The 17,902-nt window shown below is 39.2% G+C and overlaps 1 protein-coding gene and 1 long non-coding RNA gene across 2 annotated transcripts in view; both read right to left on the bottom strand.

Moving 5' to 3' along the window:
• Positions 1 to 2,744: 2,744 nt before the first annotated feature.
• LOC142047062 (uncharacterized) lies at positions 2,745 to 10,949 on the bottom strand. Its single transcript, XR_012656206.1, has 3 exons — positions 10,867 to 10,949; positions 10,249 to 10,344; positions 2,745 to 3,083 (listed from the first exon to the last, which is right to left on the bottom strand). It is a non-coding gene; the product is annotated as an uncharacterized LOC142047062 (long non-coding RNA).
• Positions 10,950 to 13,254: 2,305 nt separating this feature from the next.
• Positions 13,255 to 17,902, bottom strand: part of PIP5K1B (phosphatidylinositol-4-phosphate 5-kinase type 1 beta) — a 168,010-nt gene continuing 163,362 nt past the window's right edge. The window contains exon 15 of the mRNA XM_032801803.2: positions 13,255 to 14,012. Coding sequence (XP_032657694.1) covers positions 14,010 to 14,012 — 3 coding nt within the window. The 3' untranslated portion in view covers positions 13,255 to 14,009. The remainder of the gene's footprint in view (positions 14,013 to 17,902) is intronic.

Genomic DNA, 17,902 nt, shown 5'->3' with positions numbered 1-17,902 from the left:
GTTCAGGACTCAGGGGATATAGTTTAGTAGGGGGGTTGTAAGGGTTTCCCCCTCCCCCCCGTGGGTGCGTGGAGCCACATCGGCTCACTCCTGGTATTGGCGGTGGCCAGTGATGTGTTCAATGTAAATGTCTCTAGACCACCGGATAGTGTCCGAGACCATCAAGCATCTCATGAGTCGCGCATAGCGACGGCCCACCCCACAGGCCCTGAGCACACGTTCGTTCCAGGGGTCCCAGGCACCTAGCGCTCCATCTAACCCCAGAAAAGTGGAGGTTGAATTTAATATACTCAATTTCATTCCTTTCTGACAAAGTATATGGGTATTTTTAGAAGTATGAAATAATGAGAGAGACAGTCCAGAAAAGCTTTAATGTTACAGAAAATATGATTATAATAAGTAGAACTAAAAACAGAAGAATTGGCAATGGCTAGATCACTTGTCTGTATGCTCAGGGCTGATCCTACAGCTCCTGGTTTTTCCCTTGCCCTGCTTCCAGCGCTCATCAAACTACTGGGCACCTCACATTACGAGAACCAAAAGTCTCCAAAGGTTTCCATCACTTCTGTCCCCTTCCAACAGCCATAACCACACTCAGCCACGCTTCCTGCTTTCATGGACACAGTAAAGGGATCACCCCAACCTGGACCATACCATGTCCCTGAAGGACACAGAATCTGGTAGATTGTGTTTGAGATTTTCAAAAGTACAAAGTGACGTAGGAACACAACTCCCAATGACTTTCAAGAACCTTGCCCTATGTAAATATTTCTGGTGAAATGTTCTTAAGAACAAATGCTTCCATCCAGTTGAAGACAAACTGTGGTTGACCCAACTGTGTAAATGAGATGAACTTTCACAAATGTTATCACACAAGACCATACACATTCCTGAAGGGAAAAAAATCTGAATGTCATTTTTTCCAGATCCTACTGAGTTCAGTCACAATATCAGAACACAGCAAGTACGATTAAAACTATTGAAGTTCCTCTGTGGAGCAAAAAAAGATCTATTGCTTTGCATGAGACTTCAGCATGAACACTGCTGCTCACCAGAAATCTATTTTTCCATCCCCAGAGCAGCTTTTTCACTAATGGTCCAGTAGATGGAGAGCTTGCACTTCTCTCTACTGCAGGGGTAGGCAACCTTTCGGAACTGGTGTGCTGAGTCTTCATTTATTCACTCTCTAATTTAAGTTCCGCGTGCCAGTAATACATTTTAATGTTTTTAGAAGATCTATTTCTTTAAGTCTATAATATATAACTAAACTATTGTTGTATGTAAAGTAAATAAGGTTTTGAAAATGTTTAAGAAGCTTCATTTGAAATTAAATTAAAATGCAGAGCCCGCCAGACCGGTGGCCAGGACCTAGGCAGTGTGAGTGCCACTGAAAATCAGCTCATGTGCCATAGGTTGCCTACCCCTGCTCTACTGGATGCGGCAGGGTGTGTATACTAGAATACATATCCTGCTACAGGATTTTAGTTGGGTAGGTAGGGGAAAAAAATGTGCAGTTTCTAACATACTATTTAAATCAAGGCCTCATCTACACAGGAAAATGAACCGGTATAGCTACTGAGTCTCCCCCTGTGGACCCTATTCAAAAATAAAAGTGACATTATTCCAGTATAATTACTGCTCTCACAAAATGGAATAATTATTCCAGGAAAAAAATGACTCATTCTGGAATAATATCCACGAAGGGAGTTATTCTGCAATAGATATTCTGGGCAATTTCCCTATATAGAAAAGACCTTACACTGATCCAGTAAAGGGAAGATGATGTCCCATCTACTAAAATAGAAAGTGTAATGGAAATAAGTATCCCCTGTAGAAAAAGAGCTTCCCCATTAAAACAGAGAAATATGTAATTTCCATTTCTTCCAAAGAGTGACATTTTAAAATGTAACAGTCTCAGTTAACATCTGAATTCTATGAGGTTGCAGCAGTAAATTGTTATTATTTTGATCTGTGTACTGCACCTTTAGATTTCTAGGAGTCTGCTGTCTAGAGACGGCAGCTGCAATTTTATGTAGCAGAATAATTTTGCATGTTACAGAGAAGACACACACAGTGCTCTTTCTTAGAGACTTTACTTTTGTACTTTTGTTGTTTTCCTTAATCTGATATAACATTTTTCTCAGAAAAATATGTTTTACTCATTAGATCTACTAGAGAAACATAAGCTCCATCTAGATATACAAACTCACAGTAAAAGTTTGTTGGAGCCATCAAAGATCTCATCACACTTTTCATAACCATAGCAAATCACCTCACCCTGTTAGCAGCCAGAGTTCCCTACACTGACTGATTACCAACCTCTCATTCTAGAGGTGCTTGCATTTCTGTGCTATTGTGTTTCTGTTGCCTTTTGATTCCAAAGTGTAAATATGACACTCATTTTTTTCAAGATGGCCCAACCCTCCTCCTTTATATTCTTGTCTCTCCTCTCTTTGCTAAAGGTAATGAGGGACACAGTATAAAGGATTAGTGACATTTAGATGTAGTTTTCATTCTCTGTTTCATCCTTTAACACTGGTTTTTTGGTGGTAGTTTCTGTCTGCCCAGCCAGGGGTGGATTAGGGTTTTGTGGGGCCTCTGGGCTAGAGCAAGTGGGGGCCTCTCCCCACCCCTTCTGCCTGCAGTTCACCTTCTTCCCTGTCCCCCGCCACTCCTGCCGTGGAAATGGGGTCAGGATGCAGGGGCTTTCCCTGCTCCACCCGCCCATTGGTCACTATGCCCACCTTAGGCTTTGTCTACATGATTTACTTCACTATAACTATGTTACTCAAGGTTTGAAAAATCCACTGCCTTCAGTGATGTAGTTATACTGACCTTAATCCCTCTTGTAGACAGTGCTATGTCGGCGGGAGAGCTTCTCCTGCTGAGATAGCTACAGCCTCTCGGGAAGGTGGATTTATTAAGCTGACAGCAGAGCTGCACCGATGTACATTTATAATGTAGCCTTCCCAGAGATCTTCAGTAAATTCCAATCTGTGACTGAGAAATGTTGGTTTCTCTGCTTGAGAGGATCAATGAATTCCTGTAGATGAAGTGTCCTCTCCTCATTGTTAGCACTTGTACTAGACAAGCAGAATGTGTAAATAATGAGCTTGTCAACAATGTTAAAGTTAATGAACCGGCACTTTACAAGACACAGCTGAAGTTAAATGCATCAGATTAGTAGTAATGGAGAATTATTTCAGCAGTCCTGAGCTGATGATTTCTGCAACTTCTGGAGGGGTGGTTTTCCTACTCCCTAATGCTAGACAGACCTCACAATGACTTAAGTAGTTAGAAGTTTCTAAACCTTTTCAAATTGCTTTCATGTTACTCTTGAATGTAAATTGAACAGTGACTGTACTACAGCAGTTAGTATTAACACCTCTTTGGTTTTGCCTTTAATAAACAAATCCAGTAATAACCTCTATAAAATGGGTGTGTCTCATAAAAGTAAGGTCCAGATTTGTAAAGGGATGTAGGCCTTTCTGTCTGCAGTGTTGCACTGCTTAAGGGGTTTTGGAACCTACATATTTTCAAAAGGGATCTAGGCACTGAGGAGTCTAAATCACTTCAGATTTAGACTCCTCAGTGCCTAGATCCCTTCTGAAATATTTAGGTTTCTATATCAGTTATGTGTTGTTATACCGTGTGCAATGTCTAAATACCTTTAAAAATCTGTGCTTAAATATGATTTTAAAAAATAGCAATTAAGATCATTTTCTTCTTTTTAAACTATTTTTTCAGGAGATTAAACCTGACTTTTATTCGTCAGTGGACTTACATGCTATGAGTTGCCAAAGTTTTGCCATTTCACTAGTAGAGTTATAGAAAGATCTATATTAAGGTTTGTTTATTTGTACTAACCAGGTTAAAATTTGTCCTATCCACACAACATTACATGGTTTTCTTCATTTGGATTAACTGCCCATACTATACACACATCAGGCACAATATATTTCTTTTAAATTGTATGTACTGAAGCATTGTGATATATTTGTACCTGTTTGAACTGCTGTCAAATACTTTCAAGTCTGATTATATGCTTTTTCCTTCTGGTACTCAGCTGAATAGAGATGGTTTGGATAAAACACTAATATATGCATGCCTTCACCCAAAATTTGAAATGAATCTTTTGTAAGGTTTAAACAAGTTTTAAAATGAGAAGGGAGGAGAGGGGAGGAGAATGGTTTCAGGTGTTCCCTTCCTCTGCACTTTCTGGTTCGAACTCGCTTTGAAAGTATCTATACGCTGAAAGGTTTCAGAGGGGTAGCCATGTTAGTCTGTATCAGCAAAAACAACAAGGAGTACTTGTGGCACCTTAGGGACTAACACATTTATTTGGGCATAAGCTTTCGTGGGCTAAAACCCACTTCATCAGATGCATGAAGTGGAAAATACAGTAGGAATACATATATGCACACTATATGAAAAGATAGGAGTTGCCTTACCAAGTAGGTGGTCAGCTCTAAGAAGACAGTTCAATTAAAGTGTGCATCACAGGACACCATCATAAGACCTAACCACATCAGCCACACCATCAGGGGCTTGTTTCCCTGCATATCTACCAATGTGATATATGCCATCATGTGCCAGCAATGCCCCTCTGCCATGTACATTGGCCAAACCGGACAGTCTTTACGCAAAAGAATAAATGGACACAAATCAGACATCAAGAATTATAAAATTCAAAAACCAGTCGGAGAACATGTCAACCTCCCTGGTCACTCAATAACGGACTTAAAAGTGGCAATTCTTCCACAAAAAAACTTCAAAAACCAACTCCAACAAGAAACTGCAGAATTGGAATTAATTTGCAAACTGGATACCATCAATAGGCCTGAATAAAGACTGGGTGTGGATAGGTCACTACAAAAACTAATTTCCCCATGCTAATTTCCCCCTAGTGTTACTCACACTTTGTCAATTGTTTGAAATGGGCCACCCTGATCACCACTATAAAAGTAATTTTTCCTCCTGTTGATAATAGCCCACTTTAATTGAATTGTCTTGTTAGAATTGACCCTCCACTTGGTAAGGCAACCCCCATCTTTTCATGTACTCTGTATATATATCTTCCTACTATATTTTCCACTCCATGCATCTGATGAAGTGGGTTTTAGCCCACAAAAGCTTATGCCCAAATAAATGTATTAGTCTCTAAGGTGCCGCAGGTACTCCTCATTGTAAATACTGAAAGGCTGTTATTGAATTCCCAGACTAATCTTGCTAGAAAGCTTAATCTCATGAGGTCTGACCATAAAGTAGAGTAGAGGCAATTAGAGGTGAGGATTATCAAATTAAGAATTGCCAGACTGGATCAGGCCTGTAGTCTGATTAGTGCAGTATTCTGCCTCTGTCAGTGCCCAGCATCAGAGGATTCAGAGAACAGTACAAGAAATCTCATATTAGGCAGATGTGGGATAATCTACTCTCCCATTAAAAGTTTATCTATGCAGGGAAATACTGGAATAGATATTGTGGAACAGCAACAGCAGAATAGTTTATTAATTTCCCCATGTACACTAGCCCTACTCTCCTTCTAGTCCCTGATAGAGATTAAACTCTGAAACATGAGGTTTAACCTCTCTTCCAAAAATTGGTTAGTGTTTATAACAACTCTGGATATTCACAGATTATAAGACTACAGGATCATATAAACCATTTGATCATCTCATAGACTCATAGACTTTAAGGTCAGAAGGGACCATTATGATCAATCATCTAGTTTGACGTCCTGTGTAAAACAGCCTGAATGAAATCCTGTTTGAACTGCAGCATCTCTTTTAGAAAAACCATTCAATTTTTATTTAAAAATTCCCAGTGATGGAGAATCCGCCACAAGCCTTGGTAAATTGTTCCAACAGTTAATTACCCTCACTGTTGTTAATTTGCACCTTAGTTCCAGTCTGAATTTGTCTAGCTTCAACTTCTAACTGTTGGATCCTGTTATACTTTTGCTTGCTAGATTGATAGCAGAGGACTGTTCAAATTTTGTTTCTGTAATGGGGTTCACACTGTGCCCCTGAGTATTCAGCCCCTGGGCCTCCCTCTTCAATGAGTCAGGGACACTTCAGTCTAATGCAACATCCATCAGGGACGGCTTTAGGCCTATTCCACCAATTCCCTCGAATTGGGCCCCACACTTCCTAAAGCAAGCCTTGACACCCAGGCTCTTTATTCTCAAAAGGTTTCCCACCACCAGTTCCCAACTATATACAGGCTTCACAGCTACTTTGCCTACAAAAGGGCTGACCAGCAACAGACTACAAGGAGCCTGCTCCCACTTCCTTCTTTGCCTGACCTTTCTCTTTCCCTCCCTTATCTCTGGCTTCCTCCCTGCCTAATAAGACTGGCAGGTGCAGCCAGGCAGGCACTGGGCTATTCACCCAGCCCCAATCCATTCCCCTTGATTAGGGCTGGAGTGGCAGGAGATGATTAAGGGCTTCTCAACCAGCACTGTGCCACAGTTTCTCATGTAGGTACTTAAGGACTGAGCAAGTTATTCTCGTTATCCAGATGCGTCTCATTCCTTTGTAAATCTTGTGAAGCGTTTGGCCTCAGTAACATCCCACGATAATGAATTCCACATTAACACTTGAGAAGCTTGTTACAGTCCTGGGTGAATCTTTGCCCCTCACCAATGGACAGCTACCAATCTGCTCTACTGGACCCCACCTTTGAATACTTCTAAGTGAGGCTATATTTTAGTAAAAGTCATGCACAGGTCACAGGCAGTAAACAAAAATTCATGGTGCATGATCTGTCCATGACTTGTACTATATACCCTTAACTAAAACTTGGGCAGGGGGCTGTGGATGTTCTGGGGGGTGGTCTGGGGGTGTGTGTGTCCCAGGACCCTCCATGTGCCTGGAGTGCGAGGGGTTAAGAACAACCCCCAGCTCATGTCCCTACCCCCAAGGCTCCCCACCCACCCAGGGCAGGTGTGGGTTCTGCAACTTCATACCGGCTTCCTACAGCTGCCTGCACAGCTCTTCCCAACCTGATTCTGGCTGGGGTGGGGCCTCAGGGTTGCAGCCTGGCCATGGTAAGAGCTGCATGGGCAGTTGTGAGGTGCCATGGAGTTGCGGACCCTGCATCCGCCCCGGGTGGGGGAAGGGAGGGGCAGGACCCCAGGCAGAATGGGAGAGCTAGCCAAGGGCCTTGTTGGGCCTTGCCCCCTACCATCACAAGTAATCCCATTATATAGTGCACTCAAATTTGTTCAACGCTCTTTTGCAACTGATTAAGTTGTTTGTCCCCACAGATGCTGTTCCAGAACCTCACCCCTTTGATGGTTAGAAACATTCTTCTAATTTCCAACCTGAATTTGTTCATGGCCACTTTATATTCATTTGTTCTTATACCAATATTGTTGTTTAGCTTAAATAGCTCTTCATCCTCCCTGGGATTTACCCTCCTACTATTTAGAGAGAGCAATCATGTCTCCTCTTGACCTGCTTTTTGCTAGACTAAATCAGCCAAGCTCCTCCTGTCATTTCTCATCAAATAGACCCTCTATTCTCCTGATCATCCTAGTAGCTCTTCTCAGCACCTGTTCCAGTTTAAATTACTTTTTCTTAAACACCCTTAGATCTTTGTCCCGTGCTTTGCTGCACATTGGGCTATCCACATTTACCATCCTTGCCTGTCAACTGCCTTTCCCTCCAAATCTTCCCATTTCAAGTTGAGTTGCTTGATGTCATTCAGAACTGTTTCCATGTTAATTGTGGTCTTCCTCTCTTTCTTTTTGTGTTTTCTGGCTTCCATTCAAAGGCAGTATTTAGTAAGTGTTATTTTTCCATTCCCAGCACATATCCCAGCCACTGATGTCTTCTTTTCTGGATTATTTATGAGAGGGTGCCTTATCCAGTCATTTTTCTGACTTCATTTGTCTTCCTGTCTCTCTATTTTATTCCCAATATTCTTCTCAGACATTTGTGATAAAATGCATCCAGCTTTTGCATCTATTTCTTGGTAAGTTTCCATGTCTCACTGCTATATGTTGTGATGGCGATAACAATTGCTTTGTACACATTCAGTTTTGTCTTGAGGGAGATGTTTTTGAGTTGCCAGATGTTTTTGAGTCTTCCAAATGCAACTTTTGCCTTCCCGATTCTTATTTCCTCGGAACAAGTACCACCTTGGCCCATGGTACTTTAAGATACATAAAATTGTCCACCTTCTCCAGTTTACATTTTTCAGTTTTGATTTCTGTCCCTATAATCCCCATTAACATGACTTTACATTTCTTTGCATTGTATCTCAAACCTATCTTCTCCATTACTACTTTTACTTGGTTTGTGCATTTTTGTAGTCTGTTGGCATCTTCATTGATAAGAGTGATGTTGTCAGCAAAATCTAGATCAAATAGCCTTGAATTGTTCCATTTTAGGCCATTTGTATCACTGTTGCATTGTTTTAATCCATAGTTGATTACTAGCATAAACAAAAAGGGAGACAGGACACACCCTTGCCTTACAGCTGTCTTGATATTGAATGGCTTACTCAATCCATTTTCCATTTTAATGGAGCATTTTGAGTTGGTATAGAATGTTTATTAAACATAGGTGACCGGAATTGTACACAGTATTTCAAATGAGCTCTTATCAGTGCTTTGTACAACAGCATTTATGCTTCTCTATCTTTATTGGAAATGCCTCACCTAATATATCCTAGGATCACATATGCCTTTTTCACAGGTGGCTCAGTCATCCTGTGATCAGTTCACATGCCCAGTATCTCTCTCCTCCTCTGTCGTTTCCAACTGATGACCCCCAATTTGCAGTAGAAATTTTTACTATTAGACCCTAAGTTCATGGCATTGTACTTTGTACTATTGAATTTCATCCTATTTCTGTCACTCGTTTTTGGGTCATCCAGATCTTCCTGTGTAATACTCCAATCTTCCTCTCTGTTGACAGTTTCTCCCAACTTTGTATCAGGAGCAGATTTCATTAGTACACTCCTACTTTTTGTGCCAAGGTCACTAAAAAAATATTAAACAAGCTTTTCCCCAAGATTGATCCTTGAAGAACTCCACTAGTAACCTCCTTCCAGTCCAATAATTCATCTTTCAGCATAACTGAGTGCCTTCTCCCCTTTAGCCTGTTCCTTATCCATCTTACAATGCTTGTACTGATCTGCTTCTTCCCTAATTTCACTAAATAATTTCCTCTGTGGTACTGTGACAAATGCTTTGCTGAAGTCCAAGAATATTAGATCTACTGCACTTCCCTTACCTGAAAAAAATCAGTTATTTTCTCAAAGAAAGAAATCAGGTTAGTCTGGCATGATCAACCTACCTTTTTAAAACGTGTTGCATTACATTCCCTTTACCATTTATCTTTGTGAATTATTCTTTCCTTCACAATTTGTTCTAAAAGAGAAGATATTCACCCTGTGCAGTAACTGAGGTTCTTCAGTTATCTTTGTCCACACTAAGGGCAAAATCATTAACTAACAAAGTTAAACAAATTGTTTTTTCTCCAGTATTGAAAGCAAATTTCATTGGCGAAGTTGTCTAAATTTAATCACAAGAAAAGGAGAAGAGAAGTCTTATTTAGCTACCCTCTCTGCAATTCTTTGAAATGATACTGTGGTGAGTATGTTTGGGAATGAAATTGATGTTCTGTAGGTCAGACCAGATTTTCAGAAGTATCCACTTGCAGTGTTACAAACTACAGTTGCTTTGTGCATGCAAATATAATAGTTACAGTCTATCCATTTGTGTGTGCCAAGTATAGTTCATATGCACAAAACTAAGTTTTGAATGTGCAAAGTCACTCACTAAAGCTTGAGTGCACAAAATTCCAAAGTAATCGCAGAGACTGGGTTGTGTTCTAATGAAGGATAAAGTGATTTATTGAGTGGATATGTGACTAAAAGCAGGAATGAATGAATGAATGAATGAATGGATGAAGAGGCAACCAATTGTATATGCCAGTTGTCTGTATTGAAACAGTCTTGTTTAGCTAATATCTGAAAGCTAAAATAATGTTTTGAAGGGTGTGTGTGTGTGAGAATTTATAATTTAAGATTTTTGGAATGAGTTTCCCTCATTAAATATTGCAATTATTGTTACTTGGATTTCACATCATTTCTTTTACCCCCTTCAGAACAAAGAACCAAGTCAGTCTTTTCATTTATAATTTATAATACCATTTGCCTTTTATATGCTGAACACAAAGTGTTCACAAAAATAGCTTCAGATCAGCAAATTAAGTATGAAATTAAAAGACTACTTACCAAAAGCCAGCCAAATGTCTAGCTCTAATATCACACACATCTTTAGGTAATTAATTCCAAATAGAAGGGGCTTAGTACAGCTAAAAAGGCATAATCCTGTAGACAGAGTTCAGGAATATTTAGCCAGTCATTATCACCCATGCTTATTAATTCTTAAGCAGAGAGGTTTTTTTTTCCCCCTCTTGAGGTTGTGCACAGTATCTTTGAATTTGTCCTGATTAAGCTAAGGGTAAAATTCAACACCCCAACACAGTGGCATTAAATTCTTAGGGTGATATTTGCTTTAGCACAGAGAATAGCACAAGGCCTATTCACTACTTAAGTCTTCAAAATAGAGCTTAAGTGATGCACAGGTTGCATGCTGGCTCTCTGCATAGGGATGAATTTTACCTTCTCTGTCTAATGCTCTATACCACTGAACCCTTCTGTGTCTTAATCTCCCCCACTGGAAAAATGAGAGCAACAATACCCATCTCTTAAAAGCGTGTTGAGCCCATGGGGGATGTTCCTATATAGAGTTCAAAGCTGTAATATTTTTTAAATCATGCAAGTCCCACAAGGGACTTAAATCATGTAAGGTAATTATAGAAAGTTGAAAAAAATCAGTAAAAACCATACCACACTTCATTTCTCTAAGCGCTCTGCACGCCGATTTCCATGGTCTTCTACAAGAGTTTCACATGAAAAGGAGTTGTGTGCAGGGCCAGGCCTTTTATTTATAGTCTGGAAAAAACTGATAGAATATTGAAAGCAAATGTGCACATCATCGTGAAATGACTCAAGAAATGGCTTATGTGCTGAATAGACAGAGTGCTGCTGATTTGCTCTTTATCACTGTCTGCTGTTCACTGGCTTGAGGCACATAATGGTGAAAGATATCCTGTGGTATAGTAAAGCCAACACCACCTAAATAATATAAATAATAATATATCAAAGTAGGAGTTGGTGGTTTTCTCAGTACTGAAATTTTAGAAGAGGTGCAGAAGTATCCAGTTTTCCGTCAAGAGAATATGCCACAAAATCGTGTTAAATGTAAATGACACCTTGATTTACTTTTCTGCCCCAGAATTCCACAGGATTACAGAACAGTATCAGTTACAAGGTCACATATAACAAGCATAAATTATTCCCCATACATTCCCCTAGTAGACATCAACTATCTGCCTTTTCTTCTGGGAGGTTCATATTTAAATTAAACAATTTAAATACCTGCGTATACACATTTGTGTCCTACTTCTTCACATTTTGTTCCCTATAGGGTGTTCTATCTGCCCAGACCTGAAGAAATAAGCTAAGATGACCCTCTTCTAGACCAGAAAACCTAATATTTGGTGACCAGGTCTTCTTGCACATATTTTATTTTTTTCTGGCAGTGTCCCCTTTTCAACTCTCATTGATGTGCATAAAATGATCCTTCAAACTTACTTAAAAGCCATCTGTGCAAACTAAATAGGATCCAGTTACTTAAGGGTGAGACATGCAGAGTCCTTCCAAACCTATTTTGTAGTAAGATTTTCTCATATGGTTTCAGGCATTAGAGAGCATTAGACCGTCTCTGGGTCAGGCTTGAACCATTGGCCATCAGGAGTGCTCCACTGGACTTCCTTTCACAAAGTCCATTGGCTACGCTGATTGGAAAATCGTATCAACAGGAACACAGGAATGCACACTTAGAATGCGAACCTTAGACAGAGAAGAATCTTTCCACTAATACTTGTAATCTAACCTGGATTTTCTTTTGTCTGCATTGGATGGCTGTTTCTATTCAAGGGGGAAAGCAGGCATGCTGGGGTGACAGTATGTAAAACACACTGAACATGATTTGTAATCTTTTTATGTGGAGCAAATTCCCGCTGAAGATTACAGCATTTTCATTTATAAAGCCTTTTAAGCGGCTACACACAAGAAAGCATGTTATTTGAGAATTACACAATATAAAAATGCATCCTTGCATAGACAGGTCACTTTTCAATACATTTCTTTTTTCTGGGGTCTTGCTAAGGATAAGTGATTTGGGCATTCTGTAGTCCTAGAGGTAACTGGAAAACTGACATGAATCTACCAAGAAAAATTAAGCATCTGTTTTGAAAAAAGTCTCTCTGATGCCAAAAACTATGAATTTTGTTTTTTTATGAAACAAAAAATTTCAGTGAAATTTATTTTGTAAATAGACACATTCTATATTTGTTATAGATTATGCAGTAAGCAAGAGGCAGTTATCCCACATGTACACATTATATGCAGCAGTTTTGGTCACAGGGCATAGATCTCTCTGTTGCTTAAGATCCAGGTGCCACTGGGAACTGTCATCTTCCTGAGAGTGAATAAAGCACAGAACTAGGAATTAGGAGATGAGGTTCTAGTCCTGGCCCTGCCACTGATCTTCTATGTACTTGAACAAATTGTATGACCTGGATTTGTCCATCCCATCTGTAAAATGGGGATAATAGTCACCTACTTCACAAAGGTAGAGAGGTTTAATTTGTTAATGTTGGCAAAAATCCTCACATTGCAGGTTCTACAGAAGTCCCAGCTCCAGTGTCTTATGCTTTATCCACTCTGCAAGGAATGTGATTTTTGGGAGAGAGATAATCATCCCCAATAGTTTCCATACACCTTAAAGAGGGATTTGTGAAGTTCCTAAATATGCTCCCACATCAAGGTCTGTATTCTTAGAATGATGCTTAGCAGACTTTACCCTGCTATGACTAATCTCTGCTCCTATGTGGAACCAGAATGCTTCTACCATTTTTTGCCTAGCAATTGTTGCACGTGGTTAGAGATCTGAAAGTTATCAAACCATACATGTTGCATCTGTTCCTTTGCCTTTTTCCTTCTAGTAAAATGTGTTTTCCACCCTCTTTTCTATGTGAGGCGATACGGGACAGATTACCTGTTATATACTGTTTGGCACAGTGTATAAATAATGATTCTCTTAGAAAGGGTCAGAAGGACAAGAACAGGAAGTGTATAGACCAGAAACAGCTTGAGATGATGCACCATAGGTTTTGAGAACAAAATATTTTATTTCTGTCAATAAAACTATAGTTTACAGTAGTATTTACTAAATAAATTATATTTCTCTTTTACAAGCAACAAACTAAATCACACCTTTCAAAGAATGTATGTACACAACATAAGGCCTTGTTATAAATAGCTTTTCTTCTCATTTCACTAACAAACAGTGAAAATATCTTTAGAGGCTATTGTCCATAAAGTAAGTGCAGACATTTACATTAATCCTTGTTTGAAATCAAATTTGGACTTCCAACAATATGGACCTAAGTAATTATGATTCCAGGGGAGAAAAAAGTAAATTAATTTTATTTACCACTGTATTGATGATGGATCTTTAAATAGGTAAAGCAGATTACATATTTTGCTTGTACACAATCACTGAATACATGCAAATGAAATCATGAGAGTCAATAGGAAAATATCACTTTCAAGTCCAAAAAAGGTGATTGGCACTAGTATAGAAAGCATCTTAAATACAGTTTATGCAATTCTTCACAGTTTAGCAAGCAACAGCACATGATAGCAAAGTAAGGAATGTTTCATGTCACATCTGTCGAGTCTAGCTATCATTTCCACTGTTCAAGGTTCCCATGACATTTCTCAGAGATAAGTTCCATTGATTATTATTCTTTGTCTATTAGGCTCAGCAAATTCTTCTCTTTAAATCAGGAGTGCAGAAAGTGCTCTTCATCAACCACGGTCACTTCTTATCCACTTTTACTTTGATTTTCTTTTATTCCCTATTACTGGAAATAGAAAATAATTTAAAAGGTCAAGAGGTTTGTTTCTTTATTCTGCACTTTATAAAATAGTAATTGGATAAAATCTTTCTGTGACCAAAAGCACCCTTGTAGTCACACCCTACACATTATCGTAATAATCTTTGTGCAAAATATGCCTTGCAAGGTATCATTCATAAACTAGTAACACACTGATCATGAATATTCTTGTGTAATGTATATACAAAATGTTTATGAAGAATTATGAACAGTAAATGAAATTATAACAACTGTGTTTACCTGTCTGGGGAGGGAGTAAACTTGTTTCTCAGACAAAGGACAAGCTGACCCCTCTAGCCAGGTGTCAAAGTTGGTTGGTAATCACCTGTCAAGAGGGCTTTCTCTGGCAACAAAGTGGGACGGAAACAAATCTATATGCATCGGCACAGTTGCAGGGAACATGTGGTAAAGATTTACCTTGAGCCAAGTCTAGCTTGTTAAATTTTAGCTACTAGGAAGCTTTTTATCTTGATTTTTCTTGTAACCATTTCTGACTTTGATACCTTTATATTTGTACTCACTGAAAACAACCTATTTCTGTAGTTATACACTTGTTTTAATTTTAATCTAAACTAATCCAGTGTTGTGTTTGAACTGTTTGGTAACACCACTTAAAGTAGCAAATTGTTGAAAACTGATCCTTTACAGGACAATAGATCTTTAATATCCAGACTGTCCAGGACAGGGGCTGGAAAGGGCAACACATATTTTTTGGGAAAATTTGGGACTGGGAGTGTGTCGGCCCTGCAAGTAGTAACCAAGTCTGTTGGAAGCTAGAGTTTGAATGGTGTGTTGCTGACAGGCTGCTGGGATCAGAGTGGCTGAACCAGAGCTGCAGCTATATACAGACACTACACAATGTTAGGCCGTTTGTGAGTGGCCCTGGTTGGAAGCTACAACAACAAAGCGTTGTGAGGCACTCAAGGTTGCTGATTACAGCCTGGAATATGAGAGACACCCTCCATCTTCGCGCTTCAGTAACTTGCAGTATAGTTCTGCAGTGATTTTTTTTTTTTTTTTAAATTCACATGCATAGTATTATCTTCTCCCCTGTAAGATAGTATCCCTCTTACATTTATGCCTGTGAATACTGATATACTTAATACATAAAACCACTATTTGCTCTTGTGAGATGCTGGGCAATGTGGATATCACTGAAGTCAGTGAAAGTGAAGGGCATCAGCCAATCACACGAGGCATTTATAACCTTGTAGGATTGATCAGGTCCTTAGAATGCACGGGGGACAAAATTCTGGTCTTACTAAAGTCAGCTAAGAAACTTCCCTTAGCTTCAAAAGGACCAAGATTTGGCCCTTAGAAAATAACTGAATATACATTCCTCCAGGTGTAGATTCTTATGAAGCTATAAAGCCTCATGAATAGTTAACGCATATGTAAATAAAGCTACAAAAGTCACTCGTAATATGACCAATGAACATGACATTTAAAATTATATAATGAATTACTCAATTCTATAATATTACTGGAGAAACTCATTTCTATAGCACAAATTTTATTTTTAATATTTCTGTAGGATCAGGTGTCTCTATATTGGGCACTTAAATCAAGGTCAATTGGATCCCCAACAAACTTCTAGAAAAACCAGAGAAGACTATAATTGACATCACTAGAATTTCTAAAGTGAAAAAAACCCAAACCAATCCAGACTCCACTTTAAGAACTTCTTTGTACATCCAAATAAAGCACAGAGGGCACAAAAGTCCCATTTTTATTAAACTCTTTTGTAGGTCACTCAACTTTAGTTCCAGATAAAAGTATTTAATTAACTTTCAAACAATTCAAGAAAAGAATCTAACCTTGGCAGTGAAGGAAAATGAAAGCTCCTCAGGCATTCTGAATAGCTTCTTATTTATGAAAGGCAACCAACAGATAGAAATCATACATTTATTTTAATTAGCATTTTGGGTATCTGGCACCAGGCATATGATCCACATGTTACACTACTGCAAACTTTCAGAACTGAGATTCAGTTGTACACTGGAAAATGGTGCAAGCAGGATTTTGTAATCAGTTGCTTACTGAATAGACTGAAGCATATATGTCCTCATCCTCAGTGTTTGGATATGACGTCCTAGCCACGGCAGGCTATGCTGCTATATGTGGGACGTGGGTTCAATAGGCAAAGTAATTTACTATGTAAACTGAAACTGCGAATAGGTGAATAGAATGAATTTGGATGATAGATGAAAAGGAACTGATGACTGAATAGAAGGAATGTATTTTGATGGTTGACTGAAGTGAACCTGACAAATGGATTTTTTTTTAAATCATCAATTTTGCAAGAAGACAGAGCTAATAAATCAGCTCTGTTAGCTGAAACATGTTAGCATGTTTTCATGAGACCAGGATACATGAAGCACAGTTTTCCCATTGATAACTGAGCTAGTGTGTGTGGCTGAGGGGCAGGGTCTGAGTGGCTATTGTTACATCTTTGGAAAGGGTACGTACGCATTCCCTCACCATACCAGTTGAACTCAGGCCCCGCCTTCAGAGACCAGTAGCACTGCTGGCACTTGCTTTAAGCAATTCCTGTATTGTACTTTCTACAATTGTGACTAGCTTCTCCTTGCTCGTTCTCACATCCCCGACCTGTACAGGCTAGTCACAACTGAGCCCTAAACATTTAGGAAAAAAGCTGCATACAGTTTACAATGTGGAAGGAGGAGGATTGACAGGACTGTAGTTGGACATGACTACAGACTGACAGAATTAGTGCTGTGTCACAAAAATGATGCTCATAATAGTGAAAAGAAAGGCAATTGGGCTGTAGGGAATTGCTGTCTGGAATGCCCCACTCGGGTCCAACCCTGTGCACCTTATTTCAGGAAAAACTCCCATCTTCAAATGTTCAGGAACTGTTTCTCTTGGAGCAATACTTATGGCGCAGTTGTTGGAGGGACACTGAGGGCAACCAGAGAAGCACTGTTTCCTGCCCATATTGATAATGAATGAAAATGGTCATAGTGATCAGAGCTGAGATCTTTGATGGGAAATGCATAACAAGACAAAAGTGACCAACAGCTACAGTGGGCGAAACACTGAATCAAATAATGAGTTTGTACTAGCCAGGGTTTGTTATGTAATGGATTTAGAACGTGCTCTATCATTTGAGCATATTTTTGTGCTGTTATTTTTTTGCATGCATTCATTCCTCAGTAAATTGATTTCCTCATGCAGCACATTAAAAAGCCTCAGGGCACCAATAATTTATGGTTTATTGAAATTTACACAGGCTTTCTAGCACTCGACTCACTTCGCTAATGTGTTAATTGTAACCTGAAGTACATTCGCATTTAGTAAAGCACATTTTTCTTATATCTGACTTTGATACAAAGAGAGATGGATGTGGTCATATTTTTTCTTAAAAACTTAAAATATGTCCCTTGGTCCAAACTCTGCTCTCAGATGCCTGGGTATAACTTCAGTGAAAGTCAATGGCAGCCATGCACTCATATTCAAAGGACAAAATTAGAACCTGTGTATTTCAAAATGAACATGTTCCTTTTTAAAAAGTGGCAGCAATAAATGGATAAAATACTTTCAATCATATTAGACTACAAATGTGTACTCCATTTTAGATGCCTTTGCACAAACAGATGGCAGTATTGTGGGATTTCCCCCTCTCCCACACAAAAAAGATAATTTTGAGTGTTCAGAGCCTTGGACACCTTGGGCCTGATCTTCAGGAGGTACTAAGCATTCACAGCATCAACTGATTTGTCAGGATTGGGTCCACTCCTGTCATAAACAGATAGCTAAGGGTTAATGTTTCTTTTACCTGTAAAGGGTTAACAAAGGGAACCAAACACCTGACCAGAGGACCAATCAGGAAACCG

Source organism: Chelonoidis abingdonii, chromosome 6, assembly GCF_003597395.2.
Source record: "Chelonoidis abingdonii isolate Lonesome George chromosome 6, CheloAbing_2.0, whole genome shotgun sequence".
Lineage (NCBI taxonomy): Eukaryota > Metazoa > Chordata > Testudines > Testudinidae > Chelonoidis > Chelonoidis abingdonii.
Note: the sequence above shows the minus strand (reverse complement) of the source record. Positions and strands in the feature narration are given on the sequence as shown.